This window comes from Nomascus leucogenys, chromosome 20, assembly GCF_006542625.1.
Source record: "Nomascus leucogenys isolate Asia chromosome 20, Asia_NLE_v1, whole genome shotgun sequence".
Taxonomy (NCBI): domain Eukaryota; kingdom Metazoa; phylum Chordata; class Mammalia; order Primates; family Hylobatidae; genus Nomascus; species Nomascus leucogenys.
The window spans coordinates 37108654-37125543 of record NC_044400.1 but is presented as its reverse complement, the minus strand read 5'-3'; the positions used below and the strand labels follow the sequence as shown (position 1 = coordinate 37125543).

Below are 16890 nucleotides of genomic sequence, written 5' to 3'. Positions count from 1 at the left end.
TCTCATCATTCATCTCATTTCATCTCATCATTTTAACTCATTATTTCATCTCATTTCAATTTCATTTCATTATTTCATACCATTTCATTATTTCATTTCATTTCATCATTTCATCTCATCATTTCATCCATCATCTCATCATTTCATCTCATCTCATCTCCTTTCAATTTCTTTTCAATTTTGTCATTTCGTCTCATCATTTCAACTCACCATTTCATCTCAAAACTTTACCTCATCTCATCTCATCATTTCGTCATTTCATCTCATCATTTCATCTCATCTCAAGTCATCTGATCATTTCATCTAAGCGAAATGATGTAATGGAATCATGAAATGAAATGGATAGGATGCCCTCAGTGATGTTAAATTTAAAAATTGTTTGTTTTCATGTATTCATTTTTATATTCATATGTACTTATATTTACATTTACTTATATTTCTTTTCACTTATTTTATTTATATTTTTACTTATTTCTTTATTTATAGACAAGGTCCTGTTCTGTGGCCTAGGCTGGAATGCAGTGCTGCATTCACAGTTCACTGCAGCCTTGAGCAAACCTCCCACCTCAGTCTCCCACATAGCTGGGACCCCAGGTGTGCACCACCACACCTGGTTAATATTTTATTATTTGTAGAGATGGAGGCTTGCTATGCTGCCCAGGCTGGTCTCAAACTCCTGGGCTCAAGCAATCCTCCTGCCTTGGCATCCCAAAATGCTGGGATTACAGACATGAGCCACAGTGCCCAACCTATTTATTTATTTATTTATCTATTTAATAAACACAAGGTCTCACTATGCTGCCCAGGCTGGTCTTCAACTCCTGGCCTCAAACGATTCTCCAAACTTGGCCTCTCAAAATGTTGGGATTACAGGTATGAGCCACCATGCCTGGCCTAAAAATAGTATTATATTTTTGTGTTATATAATTTTCAATTAGGTAATATGAATATTCTGTACAAGAAATATGCCCTTAATTACATAGGCATAAACATTTGTTACACTGAGAAAAATCTAATAGAGCTAAAAATAAAAATTAATTTGGAAAGGTCATTAGATACTCATACATTCTTACGTTTACACATTCTTTCATATATTCATATATTCTTTTAACAGTATCAATGGTTTGGAGTTATGTGTACAAAACAATGACCTATATGTAATACAACTAATAACAGACTAATAACTAATAACTAATACAACTAATAATTACAATTCAAGGCATATTATATACAAAGCTTCAACTTCTCATTTCTTTTTTTGTTTTTTTTTCTTTCTGATTTGGCAGATACTATCAACACAACATTCAACTCACAGACACTATGGAGCCCTTACTAAGCATAAAGTACTGTGAAAGGCCAGGGCTAGGACAGAACTGAGACAGGGCCAGGGATACGACAGAACTGGGGCAGGGTCATGGCCAGAGAAAAACCAGGGGCAGGGTCACAGCCAGGGACATGACAGGACCAAGGCCAGGGCCAGAAGCAGGGCAGAACCAGGACCAGAGCAGGGACATGGCAGGGCCAGGGCCATGGCAGGATCAGGGCCAGCAGAAGGCCAGGGCAGGGCTAGGGTAGCACAGGGCCAAGGCAGGGCAGGGTCAGTGTAGAGCAAGGAACGGGCCAGGGTATGGCAGGGCAGGGACAGGGAGGTCCAGGGCCAGAGCCAGGTCCAGGACATGGACAGGGCAGGGCCAGAAACATGGCAGGGCCAGAAACATGGCAGGACCAGAAAGGGGACAGGGCAAGGGCAAGGCCAGAGAAGGACCATGGAAAAAACATGGCCAGCAAGGGTCCAGGGCAAGGGCAAGGCCAGGGCAGAACCAGAGCCAGGGCAGGCCAAAGGCAGGGCCAGGGCAGGGCAAGGCCAGGGTAGGGCAGGGCCAGTGTAGGGTGAGGGTAGGGCCAGGGTGAGTTCAGGGCCAGGGCAGGACTAAGATAGCACAAGGCCAAGGCAGGGCCACAGCAGGGCCAAAGGAGGGGCCAGGGCCAAGCATGGCCAGTGTGGGGCCTGGGGATTGTCAGGGCCAGGGCCAGGGTCAAGGCTGGGCCAGGGACAGGGCCAGAGCAAGGGCAGGGCCAGGGAGAAGGCAGAACCAGAGAGGATCCAGAGCAAGGGCAGGGCCAGGGCAGAGGCAGAACCAGGACCAGGACAAGGCGAAGGCAAGTCCAGGGCAGGGCAAGACCAGGGAAGGGCAAGGCCAGGGTAGAAAAGGTCAGGGTAGGGCCAGGCCAGGGTAGGAGAAGGCCATGGTAGGGCCACGGCCAAGGCAGGGCAGGGTTAGGATAGCACAGGGCATGGCCAAAATCAGGGCAGGGCCACAGCAGTGCCAGGACTAGCAACAGGGTGAGGGCAAGTGCAGGACCACAGCATGGTGGGGACAATACAGGGCCAGGACAGAGGATGGCAAGGCAGGTCCAGGGCCATTTCATGGACTCGGTAGGCCTGGGGTCAGGCCAGGGCAGGGCAAGGGCAAGGCCAGGGAGAAGGCAGGGCCGGGGCCAAGGCAGTGCCAGGGCAGGGCTGGGCCCAGGCTGGGACACGCAGGGCAGAGCATGGCCTGTGCAAGACAGGGCCAGAGCCAGGCCATAGAGATGGGAGGGCAACACCAAGGCAGAGTCAGGGTAGATCCAGGGCTGAGCAGGGTCAGGGCAGGTCCAGAGTCGAGGCAGAGCTAGGGCCCAGGCAGGGCCATGGCAGCGCCAGGGCAGAGGAGGGCAGGGCAATGCAGAACTGGGCCATGGCAGTGCCTGGTCAGCTCCAGGGCAGGGCCAGAAACAGGACAGGGCCAGGGCCAATGCTCAGGCCAGGGACACTGCATGACAGGAAGTGCCAGAGCAGGGCTGGGCCAATGTTGGGGCAGGGCAAATCAGGCCAGGACACCTCCAAGTGCAGCTCTGGTCCTGCCTTGGCCCTGGCCACAGAAAAAGAGCAGAGTAGGGCAGGACCAGAGCCAGGCCATAGAGAGAGTAGGGCAAATGCCTAGGCAAGGCTAGGGTAGTGCCAGGGCTGAGGCAAGGTCAGGGAAGGTCCAGGGCTGAGTCAAGGCTACAACCAATACAGGGCAAAGGCCGGGGCAGATCTAGGGCACAAGCAGGGCAGGCTAGGGCACGGCAATGGCAAGACCAGGCCATGGCAGGGCCAGCTCAGGATACAACAGGGCACAGGCAGGGCAGGGCCATGGCCACGGCTGGGGCAGGACAAGAACCAGGACCAGGGTCCAGGCCAGGGCAAGGGTATGGCCAGGGCAGAGGTAGGGCCAGAGCCAGGGTCTGGGCAGGGCCAAGGCAGGTCCATTGCAGGGCCAGGGTTCAGACCAGGGCCAGAGCAGGGCTCGGGCAGGGCCAGGGCCAGGACCAGGAAAGGGCAATGTCAGGACAAGGGCCATGGCAGGACCAGCAACCGGGCTAGGGCCAGGACAGGGACAGGGACAAGGTCAGGGCTACGGCCAGAATAGCATGCCAGGGTAGAGCCAGGCCAAATTAGGGCCAGGACAGGGTCAGGATCAGGGCTGGGCCAGGGTATGGCCTTAAGTAGCGAAGGGCCAGGGCCAGGGTCCATGCCAGTGCCAGGGCCAGTCCAGGGCAGAGGCAGGGCCATGGCCAGGTCTAGGACAATGCTGGGGCAGGGCCAAGTTCTGGGTCAGGGTCAGCACAAGACCAGGACAGAGCCAGGGGAGGGACAGGGCCATGGTAGGGCCAGGTTAAATCAGGGACAAGACACCTGCAAATCCACTTCAGGGCCAGGGTCAGGGCAGGGCCAGTTCAGGGCCAGGGACAAGACAGGGCCAGGGCCAGGGCTGTCAGGGTCATTGGCAGGGCCAGGGCCATGGCAGGACCAGGGTCAGGAGCAGGGGTCAATGCTGGGCCAAGGCCACAGATAGGACCAGGTCTGTGCTAGGGCCAGTGTGAGGGCCAAGGCGAGGTCAGGGCAGGGCCAAAGGGAGGTCAGGGCCAGGGCAGGGTGGAGCAGGCCCAGGGTAGCACAGGGTTAAGTCAGGGCATGACCAACCAGGGCAGGTCTATGGCTGGAGCTGGGGCAGGGCCAGGGCCAGGGCAGGGCCAGAGCCAGGGCAGGGCCAGGGTTAGGACCATGGACACGTCCAAGGCCAGGGCCAGTGCCAGGGCAAGGGCAAGGGCAGGGGCAGGGCCAGGGTCATCTAAGAACCAGGGACAAAGCCAGGCCCAGAGCAGGGCCAGGACAGGTACCTGGCAGGGCTAGGGTCTGGGACGGGGCCATGGCGGGGCCAGGGCCACAACCAGGTCTGTGCTATGGCCAGGTCCAACACACTGCCTACCAAAACTTTTTCCGTGCGATCCCAGTGGAAGAGGCAGGGAAAGGAATAAAGGTGCCATCCACCTCCACTCGGACAACACAGCCTTCTACACCAGCAAGGGTGAACCCAACCCTACGGCAATACCTCAGGGTTCTGTCTGTCCACATTCATCCTGGACAGTCCCACACTTGTCTTAACAAGGAAACCTGGCCTGCTACTAAACTCCCAGGTGCTGGCTCTGCAGCCCAGCCTTGCCCCTGGAGGGGACCTTACCTTGCAGGACGGAGTCTTGGCCGCAGACTGAGCCTGTACCTCACCCGTCTCCCACCGACTCTTGGTACTGGCCACGGCCATGCTGGGCAGCTCTATGGAGGCCTGGTGGGCTAGCTTGGGGATCCGGCCAGCAGTCTGCAGAGGAGGAAAAGCATCAGGGTTACCTTAGTGGACAGCCACCGTGGTCACATCAGAGGGTCACACTGGGCAACCCTCTGCTTTGTGTTTGTGTTTTCCCTGGGAGCGCTTTCCCAATAAAGCCCTAGAGTGGGGATCACTGGAAAGATGTGCCTTCCTCCATTCGATGCAATCGTGAGACACCTCCCTGTCCTGAAGAGCATCAAGGAGATGATGGCGCACAGGACAGATGTGGGTCTGCCTCCATGCTGCTCATGGGGTAGGGCTGGGGGACCATGGGATGGATGGAGGGACATTGAATGGATGGAGGGACAGTGGTTAAATTGCAGAGTATTGGTTGGATGGAGGAGCATTGATTAGATGGAGGAGTATTGGTTGTATAGAAAGGTGTTGATGAAGGAATATTGATTGGATGGAGGAGTACTGATTATATGAGGGAGTATTTGTTACATGGAGGGGCATTGATTGAATGTAGTAGTATTGGTTGGATAGAGCCATATTGGTTCAATGAAGGGGCACTGATTGCATGCAACGACATTGATCGGCAAAGGAGTATTGGTTGGATGGAAGGGCACTGGTAGGATGGAAAGGTATTGACTGGATGGAGGAGCAGTGAATGAATGAAGGAGTATTGATTGGATGGGGAAGTATTGCTTGGATGGAGGAATATTGATAGGATACAGGAGCATTGACAGGATGGAGGAGTATTTGTTGGATGGAGAGGCATTAATTGGATGGAGGAATATTGGTTTGATAGAAGGATGTTGGTAGGATAGAGGAACATTGATTGCATGGAGGAGTACTGGTTGGATGGAGGAGTATTGGTTGGTTGAAGGGGGATTAATTGAAATCAGAAGTATTGGTTGAAGAGAAGGGCACTGATTGGGTGAAGGAGTAATGTATGGATGGAGGGGCATTAATTGAACAGAAGAGCACTGATTGGACAGAGGAATACTGGTAAGATAGAGGAGTGCTTCTTGGATAAGTGAGTACTGGGTGGATGGAGGGGTACTGGGTGGATGGAGGCATCCTGATTTAGCAGAAGAGTATTGGTTTGATGGAGGGGCACTGGGTGGATGGAGGGGCACTGATTTAGTAGAGGAGTATAGGTTGGATGGAAGGATACTGGTTAGATGGAGATGTCCTGATTAGATAAAGAAGTATTGGTTGAATAGAAGGGCACTGATTGGAAGCAGAGGCATTGATTGGGTGAAACTATTTTGGTTGGATGGAGGGAAATTGATAGGATAGAAGGTCACTGATTGGATGCAAGGCATTAATGGATGGAGGGGTATTGATTGGATGAAGTTGTTTGGTTGGCTGGAGGGGAATTGACTGAATGGAGGAGCACTGAATGAATAGGGGTATTGATTGGATGAAGGTGTATTGGTTGGATTGAAGGGAGTTGGTGGATGAAGGAATATTGGTTGGATGCAGGGACACTGACTGGATGGAGGAGTATTGGATGATTGGATGGAGAGGTACTGATTGAATGGAGGGGCTGGCATGTGGGATTGGCATTGGTTACACGGTGAGCCATTAATTGGATAGACGAGTATTGGTTGGATGGAGGGTATTGGTCAGATGGAGAAGCATTGATGGATGGAAGAGAATTTATTGGATGGGAGGGACATTGATTGGATGGTGGGGCATTGATTGGATGGAGAGGCACTGATTGGATGGAGTAGTATTGGATGGATGGAGGAATCTTGATTGGATGGAGGGGTATTGATTGGATTAAGGAGTACTGGTTGGATAAAGGGGCATTGATTGACTGGAGGAATATTGGCTGGATAGAGGAGCACTGATAGGATGAAAGAGCATTGATTGGATGGTGGAGTATTGTTCTGAATGGGGCATTGACTGAATGGAGGAACACTGAATAATTGGAGGAGTATTGGTTGCAGGAGTATTGGTTGTATAAAGGAACATTAATTGGATGCAGGAGCATTGATAGGAAGGGAGATTATTGGTTGGATGGAGTAGCATTGATTGAAATGAGGGGCATTGATTACATGGAGGGACATTGATTAGATCGAGGGGCATTGATTGGGTAGAGGGGCACTGATTGGATGGAGAAGCATTGGTTGGATAGGGTGTAGGTTGAATAAGGTGGCACTGATTGGATGGAAGGGTGTTGGCTGGATTAAGGAATGGTGCCAGGATGCAGGAGGGACCTGACAGCAGAGGGGAGCCAGGTCATACCTCGATGGCCTGGGTGTATTGTTCCAGCCAGTGGTCAATCTTGGAGATGGGCAAGTCTGGCTGGGATTTCTTCACGCTGTTACTGGAGGGTAGAAGATGTGTCAGGCCCCATGTCTCCCACAAGGCTTCTCCCAACCTGCCCAAGCCTCTCCCAGAGCCCCCTCAGTCTCCAGATCTTTACCCTGTAACTCCCTTCAACCCCCTCTTGGGGAAACCTAAGATCTGAGCCCAGAAAGCAGACAGACAGACAGACCGCTTCTCTATGGAGCAGTTTAGGAACTCGGTCCTGTCGATGAGCCGCAGAGGGTGGAGAGAGACACAGGCCTGCAGCAACTAAGGTAAAGCCCACCCTCCATCTCCCTAGCTACTCCATCCACTAATCCAACCTCCAACCCTTATATCACGGGGGTTTGCTGAGCGCCGGGCAATGGGGGGATAGCAGACAAAAGCCAGGCCTGGGCCTCGTCTTCCTGTGGCTGGCATGTGGGATTGGCCTTTTGGGTATGAGTCCGGGAGAGGGGAGATGGCAGGCTTTGCAGCTTGACCTACTTTGATGGGAGGGCTCAGGGGAGGCGAGCTCTGTTCGATGGTCCCCTCCAAGACCAAGGGGCTGGGTGTCCTGGGCTGCTGATATTTCTGGTGCTAGAAAAAAAAAACAACAAAAACAGACATCCCAGGTGACCCCCTGCTTGTACCCCTCCTGCCCTGCCCAGCACCTGTGGGAAAAAATGCTCTTCCCCCCTGAGCCCCAGGTTCTCTGTGGCCCTGACATGCTCGTTTTGGAGCTGGTGGGGAGGGACCAAGGAGTCTGGGGAAATGACTCCAGATCTTGCAAGAGGATCACTGAGCCTTGCCCTCTTTGAGAATGTAGGCCCAGAAGGGAATGCAAGGTCTAGAGGTGTGGGGTGCTGACCCACTCTGGCCTAGACCCACAGGGCCCACAGAGGGGTGCAGACAGCAAAGGCTGGCTCATCCCTGGGGTGGGGGTACACCCAGACCCTCTGAGGTGGAGCCATCACCTCCTCCTGTTCCTCCTCAGCCCCTGAGGCCCCCAGGTTGTCCTGGACAGTGTCCTCTGGGTCTGGCCCCTCCTTGCTCAGACTCAACTCCTCCAGGTGGACTTCGTCACTGGCCTCCTTTTCGCAGGCATGCAGGCTGGGCCTGTGGGTGGAAAGGGAGGCAAAGCCGTTCTAGGGCCGTTGGATTGCTTGGTTGACCCCTTCCTTTTTCCAAGCCTCAGTTTCCCCATTTGTAAAATGAAGGTAGTCAGGCTACTTGAGTGCGAAGGGTTCTGAGACCCAAGCTCATTGGGAAACAAGGTCCAGTGGCCTCAGAGCCAGCACAGTCTGCTTGGGCCCCTGTGTCAGGGCCTGAGGCCCTTGGGGAACTGCCCAGTCCCCGCTAGGCAGGGATCTACAGACTGAGGGTCCCCCAGGCACTGAGGCTGGGTTCAACCCCCCAGTTTTCTGGCTGGGCCTCAGCTTGGCAGCTGCTTGCCACTCAGTTGGTCTGGCAGGGTCCCCGTGGGGCCGGACTGCTGGGGCCACCACTCCTGTTCTGCTCCCTGTGGGGGCCCTTGGGTGTTTGGGGGACTGGAGGCTGGGTCATTTGGAGGGCTAGGCAGGGGTAAGGGCCAGGTCACTGAGGAACAGGGCCAAGGGGCTGCCGGCTGTTGGGGAGGGGAGGCCAGCCAGCTGGCAGCTTCCAGCAGCTCTGCATTTGAGCAGGACTGAACCTGGAGGAGAAGATGGGAAATTCTCGAATTTTCCATGATTTCAGGCCCCTGGGTATGCGTGCCAGCCAAGACCCAGATCCACCCATCCAAGGCGGGCAGGGGTCTGAGGCAGCAGCAGCCACACAGAGGGGCCATTCAGGAGCAGGTCTGTGCAGCCAGGCAGGTGCAGGGGGTGGGGTGGCAGCCGCAGAGCTGGGCTTCATGGAAGATTCAAAGCGCCCCCTGCTGGTGGGGGCAGCCTTGCCCGCCTAGGCCTGGGGCCAGGGAGAAGGGAGCTGCCCAATCTCAGAAAAGCAGGGCCGCTGACTCCTAAGCGCATAGGGGGAGAATGAGGCCTGGGGAGGGGGGCGGTGGGCACTGTGCCAGGCCAGGACCAGTGGCTCTTGGGGAGTGGGAGCCTGGTTGTAGGAGGACAAGGGAGTGTCGCTCAGCAACACTGGTCCCTAGAGCTCCAGGCTGGTTTAGGGCCTCAGAGGGGCCAGGAAGAACCCTGACCTGGGAGAACTGTCAGCCCAGCCATGAACTCTGGTCCCACTCAAGGCAAGGGGTCCTGGGCAGAGCTGAGGTCCCAGATGGCTCGGTCCCTGCAGGGCAGGTGGGGGTCAGCCCCATCATGGCTGCAGATGACAGAGTGGCAAGGAGCCTGAGCAGGGGTAGTGAGGTGGGGCTCGGGAGCAGCCCCTGTCGTGCCTGTTGGGGTTGAGACAGGCACACACATCCCCACATCTGGAAAGTGCATCCTCCCGGCCGACTCTTCGGTGTGCACATCTGGAAATACCTGCTCCCCTCCGTGGGAATGGAGATCTGCCAGCCCCGAGGGAGGAAGGGGCGGCGGCGGGCTCTCAGCCTCCATTACAGAAGCAGCCGCAGCTGTGTGCTGATGTGGCAGCACCCGGCCTGGCCTCACAGCTGCCTGGATGGTGCCCAGGGGCCCTGGGGAGCCCCAGAATGAGGTTTCCTCGTGGCCCCTCGCCAGCCACCATGCTGTCTCACCATCTTCCTCCCTTCCCTCCTTTCTCCCCCTTTCCTGGCCATGGGGGCACTTCAGGGGCTGCTTGGAAAGGGGAGGATGGGGTGGCTGCTCAGGCACAGGTTGAGGGCCTGAAGGGAGCTCTGCTGTGCCCCAATCCACCCAGCGCCTGCCCTCGAGGTCCAGAGGGAGCCCCGCTCTGCCCAGTGCCTGCCCCCCCCAGAGGGAGCCCCGCTCTGCCGAGCACCTGCCCTCGAGGTCCAGAGGGAGCCCTGCTCTGCTGAGCACCTGCCCTCGAGGCCCTCACTCACCCATCCTCTTGCTTGCCCTCAGGACTCCTGCACTAGGGGGGCTCTCCGCTGTCCGAGGTGCCCTGTGCCCCCTCGTGCTGCTGCCACTGCTCTGGCCTCTGGGACCAGTTGCCAAAGCCCTCATCCTCATCCAGTTCAGGGGCCTCGGAGGGCTTCAGGCTGAGGCTGAGGGTAGCAGCAGGGAGCTTAGGACTGGGAGGCTGCTGCCTCCTCTGCTGAGGGCCCACACTCACCTCACAGCGTCCGCTCAGGCCCTGGACTCCAAGTGTGGGAGACCCTGTCTGCCATAGAGCTGGCTCTGGGCTGTGTCTCCTGTGGTCAGAATCCCTGAGGGCAGGGCTGTGCCTCCCCTGTCGGTTCTGGGGCAACCAGAGAACTGTGCTTCTTCTATCAGTCCAGGATTCCTTGAGGCTCAGCAGGGCTATGCCTCCTCCATCAGTCTGGGGCTACCTGAGGGCAGGGCTATGCCTCCTCCATCAGTCTGGGGCTACCTGAGGGCAGGGCTATGCCTCCTCCATCAGTCTGGGGCTCCCTGAGGGTAAGGCTGTGCCTCTTCCATCAGTGTAGGGCTCCCTGAGGGCAGGGCTGGGCCTCCCCCATCAGCCTGTGGCTCCCTAAGAGCAGGGCTGTGCTTCTCCCATCAGTCTGGGGCCCCCTATGGCAGGGCTGTGCCTCCCCCATCATCCTGGGGCTCCCCAAGGGCTGCCCTGTTGCCCACATGAGGACCCTACATGAGGTCCTCCTAAGCCCCAACTTCTCAGGCCTCCCATGTGGCAGGGGGAGCCCTGGGATAGCTGGGGCCCTTGGTGGGGGTGGCCAAGGGCCTGACTATGGTGACCGCTGAACCCCACTCTGCCCAAGGCTGCTGACTTGGAGAAAATGGAACAAAAGAGGCCAGGAGGAAGGGAAGCATTATTGGAAAAACAGCCCAGCCCAGCCGCGGAGGCCTCCTGGGCCCAAGGACGAAGCAAGCCAGCCTGGCCACCAAGTTGGACGTGGCTCTGTGAGTCACTGGCGGGGGAGTCTGGTGGGGGGCTCGGGCCAGGCTGCGTGGCTGGGGTCAGAGGCGGTCCGAGCAAGGGCCAGGGCACAGGCACAGAGCCTGGGTCAGCACCCAGGAGGCAGCCAGGTATTGGCAGACCCTCATCCAGGGCTGTGGCCAACCTCACCCCAGGAGCACTCACCCACTCCCGCGCCTGCTCCTGGGGGCCCTTCCTTGCTCTCAACCTGCACTGGAACCCCCAAGCCCAGGCCCTTGACCTCCCCCTCTGCCCAGGCCCCAGGGTACACGAATAGGGGCTAGAGCCCAGGCATGCGGTAGGGGGCTGCTCACAGCATCTCCTGCTCCGGCCTCTCGGGGACAAGGCCACCTCCGTCCTCGTCCTGGGCCGGAAGCTGCCTGTCTCTCTCATGCTGGCATTGCTCGCGGACGGCCTCCTCCTCGTCCTCCACACTCCAGGAGCAGTGGGCCTGGTGGGGGACACACAGGGAGTCACGCCACAGCCGACACAGGTGCTGTTTTGCACCCATTCTTCCCATCTACACAGGCCTTGCTGGGGCCACACGGTACAGGCAGCCCTGTCCACGAAGGCAGTCCCAGGCCGGCCCTCAGGCCTCACCTTGTCCATCTTTAAATAGAGGCTGCCCACATGGTCATGAGGTGCCCTCTGGCCCAGGAGAGGGTCCTGGGACCCTGTGAGGATCTGGGCACACCTGTGCCCTGTGGGGATGAAGGTGGGACTCCAAGGCCCATTCAAGCCTGAAGAAACTCAAGGACAGGACAAAAGACCCTCTGTCCCCCTCTCCCAGTCTGCCTCTCTCCCTAAGTAGAACCAGGACCTAGACCCAGGTGACCCTGGAGGGCCCAGGAAGATACTGGAGTCCAGGGAGACTGGCCGCAGCACACCACCAGGCGGCACCTCCACCCCACCTGTGGGTGCTCCCTCCTGCACCCCAAAGGCAGGGCGTGTTGGGGAAAGGGGACCCCGCATGAGGTCCAAGGCTGAGGAAAGGAGGGCCTCAGCATGTTCAGGCAGGACACCTCCTGTCCCACCACCAACCCCGCTCACAGAAGCCCTGCAAACCCGTGGGCTCCTGCCTGGGCGTAACCCCATAGCTGGGGGCACCTTACAGGGTCGGCTCACTCAACCCCACCCCATCCTTATTTCAGAGCCCTCTGCGGAGTCTCTCTGAGCTGTTTCTTTTGTTTGTTTGAGACGGAGTTTCGCTCTTGTTGTCCAGGCTGGAGTGTAATGGTGTGATCTCGGCTCACGGCAACCTCCGCCTCCTGGGTTCAAGCGATTCTCCTGCCTCAGCCTCCTGAGTAGCTGGGATTACAGGCATGCCCCACCATGCCCAGCTAATTTTCGTAGAGACGGGGTTTCTCCATGTTGGTCAGGCTGGTCCCAAACTCCCGACCTCAGGTGATCCACCCGCCTCGGCCTCCCAAAGTGCTAGGATTACAGGGATGAGCCACCGCACCCAGCCGATTGAGCCATTTCAAAAATGGGGAAACTCAGGGAGTGCTTCTGCTCTCAGAGCCTGAAACCATGGCTTCTTGGGGTCCCACACACCCCCCTCAGGGACAGAGGTAGACAGGCTGGCCTGGACCTGGGCATCAGAGCCCCGGCCCAGCAGCTCTCAGATGGACCACGTCCTGCAGACACCACTGACTCAGCTGTCACGGCCCTGCCTCCCATCACTCTCCTAGAGCCTGACGGTGGGGGGCGTCCAGGGTCTCTATGCTCCTACAGGGCTTATTATCCCAGACCCAGGGAGGGAGCCCAGGCCAGAACAGGGAGCAGGGCTGGGGTCTCAGTTCTTCCCGGTCAGTGGCCGCTGCCTGACCCTGCAACCTGATCCCCATTGGGCCCCAGTCCCCAGGCCAGACAGCCCTGCCAGCGTGTGATCTAATCTCTCCTAGGTCTCCCCTAAGCCTCTCAGACAAAAGCCAGGCCCTTCCACAGGCCCGAGTTCAAGGCCCACTCCCCGCCCACGGAAGCCACAGGGGACTCCAGCCACTCAAACCCAGCCGCCTGTGCACCCCGCCCCCCACATCCGCCTGCCTGTCCTGCTCCTCAGAAGTGCCTTCAACTCCAGGCCCCCGAGGAAGCCACTTAATTCCCCACACCTGGCTCCCATCATCTGGGCAGATGAGGCCCAGCTTCCCGCTTCTGCCGGCCTCCGCGTGGCTGGGGGCTGCTGGGCCTCATTCCACCTGGGGAGGCAGAGCCTGGGGTGCAGGGGGCCTCTTGCTCACCCACGCCCCAGCCCCTCCAAACGGAGGGCGGCGCAGAGCTGGGGCAGAGTGTTGAGGAGGTGGAGGGCTTCCATGGAGGAGAAGCTTGGCCATGTTGCTCCCCGTGTTCCCATGTCCCAGCCCCTCCATGTGAGCAAGGTCTCAGCTGGGGTGTGTGCCCCTGGGCCTGGGGCATGAGACGGAGCCCAAGCTCCTCCTTGGACCTGGGCTTGCCATAGGTCCAGGGCCCTCACTCCAGCTCCACAGACCCCCTCCACCAAGCCATAGGGGAGGCGGGGCTTGGAAGCACACATAGGCACAGAGACCCCAGAAGCTCGTGTGCACACGTTTCCTCAGGTTCACCCCTAAGGGCAACGAGTCCGGGCCCCAACAGCCCCATAAAGGCCCTCGCTCTGCTCACAGCTCATGCCCAACACATGGAGTGCGGCCGGGCGCGGGACTCCCTGGGCCTGGGGCACACGCAGGTGCGCACCCAACTCACACACGTTCTCCATGAGCCCACGCTCCGGCCACAAAGGCACACATGCCCGCACCCCATGCACACACAAGTATGCACGTGCTCACACACGGGAACCCTTGACATCCACGTGCGTGTGCAGACAGGCTGGGGAACAAGGGGACCACGTTCCCCTCCAGGGATCCCTTCAGGGTGCTGCAGCCTCACTTTAGTGAGGCAAACACTGACTGTTGGCCTTGCCATTGCCCCGACAATGGCGGTGCCGGCCCTGGCACGAGGCCCAGGTGTGTGCTCTGGGAACATCATCTCTGCAGAGCTGGGCCCCTGGAGGATCACTATGTCTGAGCTCTCCCTGGCTAGGGGCCTGTGGGAGAGAGTAGGGGTGCAGAGTAAGCATATCCTGGTGTCTCCCCTAAAACCCAGTGCTGGGGAGAAGCCCCGCCGGCCCCTGGCCTCTGACCCAGCAGAGCTGAGGACGTGGAGGCCTCTGGGCCCCTTCTCCGTCTCCTCCCTTTGCCCTACCCCAGGATATGAGTCATGCGGGCCCCCTCCCCATGACCTCACCCCCTCACTATTTCACAGCTGAGCTCTGTTCTGGGAACTGAAATGGGGGCAGCTCTCCTGGGGTGGGGTGGGGGCCTCTGGCCTGGGAAAGACGCCCCCCTCGGCCAGCGGCCCAGGCCCCTTGGCATGCACCGCGGAGCTGTCAGGACTCTGGGATGGCCGACCCCGCCCGTGGCCCTGGCTCAGCCCCGTGCAGCTGGGAGGGATTTGGTGTTCCTGCGCAAATGCAATTAGGTGATTTCCTGTGTCTGTTCTGGCTCCGAAGCCCAAGGTTCAGCCCAAGGGGCCAGGCGGTGGGGGGGCTCCATCCACCTCCCGCCCCAGCACACCCCCGCACCCTCAGAGTCTCAGGCTCCACCTCGGGGCCTGGCCCCCAGCCAGGGACACGAGTATGCACAGAACCCTGACGGATGCCTCGTTCTGAGTGGAGCTCCCCAAGCTCAGGTCTGTTTCTGTCCGCCTCGTCCACTGCCAACCACCCCCGACTCGGGACACTGGCCCTTCTTCTCCTTCCTCCACAGAGCGCCCCCACCTCTACCTCCCAGTCCCCACTGAGGGCCTGACAACGCCCATCCTCGGCCTAGCACTCCCAGCTACCCACCGTTGTCCTCCCCCTGCCTGGAAGTGCAGACACTTGCAGAATGGGTGTCCGGCTCGGTCCCTGTCCTGACTCTGCCCCCTGCAGGCAGCTCCTGTGGCTGCCCCACCCAGCTGTCCTGAGCCCAGAGGTCGGCTGGAGAGGGTCAGTCCTCTCTGGGGTCCTGGGGAGTGAGGAGGCTCTGGTGAAGAGCAAGGGATGCAGGATGTCGAGGGGAGGGGGAGCTTCTCCTCCAGGCCTGACCACAGGTCTCCTGGACACCACAGGGAGCTGGCAGGAGGCCTGGGGAGTCGGGCTGGGCCTTCCACCAGGGTGGTTCGGGACTCCCTGCACAGCACTGAGGTCTCTGGTCCCCTCATGAGCCCAGCCTCCCCTGGGGTCATAGACTTGACCCCTCAAGTCACTGCAGAGCCCAAGAGTGGAGAGACAGCACCGTGTGCCGGGAAAAGGTGCCCACAGGGGCCCTTCGTGGCTGAGGCTTCCAGAGGGTAGTGGGACAGCAACCCTGCTCCCTGCCAGCCGCCTACCACAGCGTTCATGATACAGCTTTGGAGTGTGGGTCGGGGTCTATCTGGGAAGCCAGGGAAAAGGCAGTGGCAGCTGGCAGCACCCATACCCACAGCTGGGGCACTGCTCACATGAGCCCCCATCAGCAGGCCCCTTGGTTGCGCCCACACGCAGGGGTCCTGGCCCAGGGAGGGGGTAGTCCAGGGAGGGGCTCGAGGGTGTGGCACAGGCCAGCTGTCACTCCTCCCTGGAGAGGCAGCTGGGGACGCAGCTGGGAGGGGAGCCAGGAGCAGAGACAGCCCGGCGCCAGCAGGTGGGTGACAGGTGGGGCAGCGGGAGGGGCATGCACCGTCCGCCTGGGGCTGGGGTGTAGAGACAGGAACCTGCCCCCCAATGCCTGGTGCTGGCCCAGCCTCCCCCCGGGGCCTCTAGCACCTTCCCAGTTGTGTCTCCACCCTCCTGGACATGGCGGGGGAGGATGGGGGTCAACCCCTTTCCTTGTAGTCCCATGCCAGTGGGTGAGAGAGACGACCCAGTGAGCAGGACCCTAGCCTCTCTGCCTGGGGAGGCCAGGTGATGAGCCACCCGGAGTGGGAGGAGGCCTTGAACTTGGGTCTGAAAGATGAGCAGGGGTTTGCTGGGCCGGGTGCAGGCAAGAGCTAATGCAGGAAGGCAGAGAGCAGGAGCGCCTAGAAGGAGTGGCTCTGTGCAGCCGGAGCCAGATGGGTGAACCTGACTCAGGAGGAAGCACTGGGACCCTCTCTGCTCACGCTGGGTCCCCCGCCTCCCTCTAGGATCCCCACACCCAGGTCCTTCTGGGCCTCTGCCGCACAGATCAGGTCTGGAAGGCTCCCTGGAGGAGGTGGCGCCTGGACTTGGACATCGGCTTGCAGAGCAGGCTTCCCTCACAACCCTGGGAAGACAGAACTCCTCAGCAGGTTGATGTGGGGGAGGTCGGAGCCTCCCTCCAAGGCACCAGCTCAGTGCTGGTGGCGACACAGAAAACCAGAAGCTGGCCGGGGCGGGAGGCTCTGCCCCCCAAGGGCTTTACATGCCGAAGCCCCCATGGCTGAGCTGGGACCCTGGGTCAGCCCAGGCAGGCCGTGAGAAAGGAGACTGTGGGCCCCACCCCATCGCACAGGGAGGAGGTGCTGTGCCCGCTGGGGGGGGCAGCTGCCTCTCTCTGGGCCCTTTGGGTGGGAAGAGGCTTGGTGAGGTAGAAAGCCCAGCCCCACCCAGCAGCGTTGCCTTCTCACAGTGGCAGCCCTTTGTAACCCGGGGGGTCCCTGCAGGGCCTCTCCTTGTTTTCTCACCATGGGGCAGCATTTGGGGGCCTCTTGAAGGACCCCCTAGATGCTTCTACTCAGAGCCCCCAAAGCCAAGGAGCCTCCACTCCTCTGCAGCCTCCCCTGCCGGTTCTCGCTACCCAGGGTTCAGTGGCCTGGGGGCTGACGGAGGGGATCGCCTCTGCCAAGGCCCCTCCCAGCGCCTCCCTGGCTCATCCAGCCCACCTCCTTCCCACGCTGGCTCAAGCAAAGTGCTCTGGTCACCCTGAGCCCTTCCTGACCAGCCCCGGCCCCTTCTTGGCCTTCGCCCCAC

General features: G+C 58.9%; 1 protein-coding gene across 1 annotated transcript; it reads right to left on the bottom strand.

Annotated features, from left to right (window-relative positions):
• Window positions 1-2752: 2752 nt before the first annotated feature.
• On the bottom strand, window positions 2753-15323 carry LOC100593094 (lymphocyte-specific protein 1-like). The gene is given in 11 exon segments (XM_030801104.1): window positions 2753-2912; window positions 4411-4682; window positions 6891-6972; window positions 7144-7223; window positions 7440-7532; window positions 7910-8051; window positions 9907-10071; window positions 11240-11376; window positions 14195-14243; window positions 14788-14947; window positions 15218-15323. Coding segments are annotated over 11 exon segments (1446 nt in total).
• Window positions 15324-16890: the final 1567 nt, after the last annotated feature.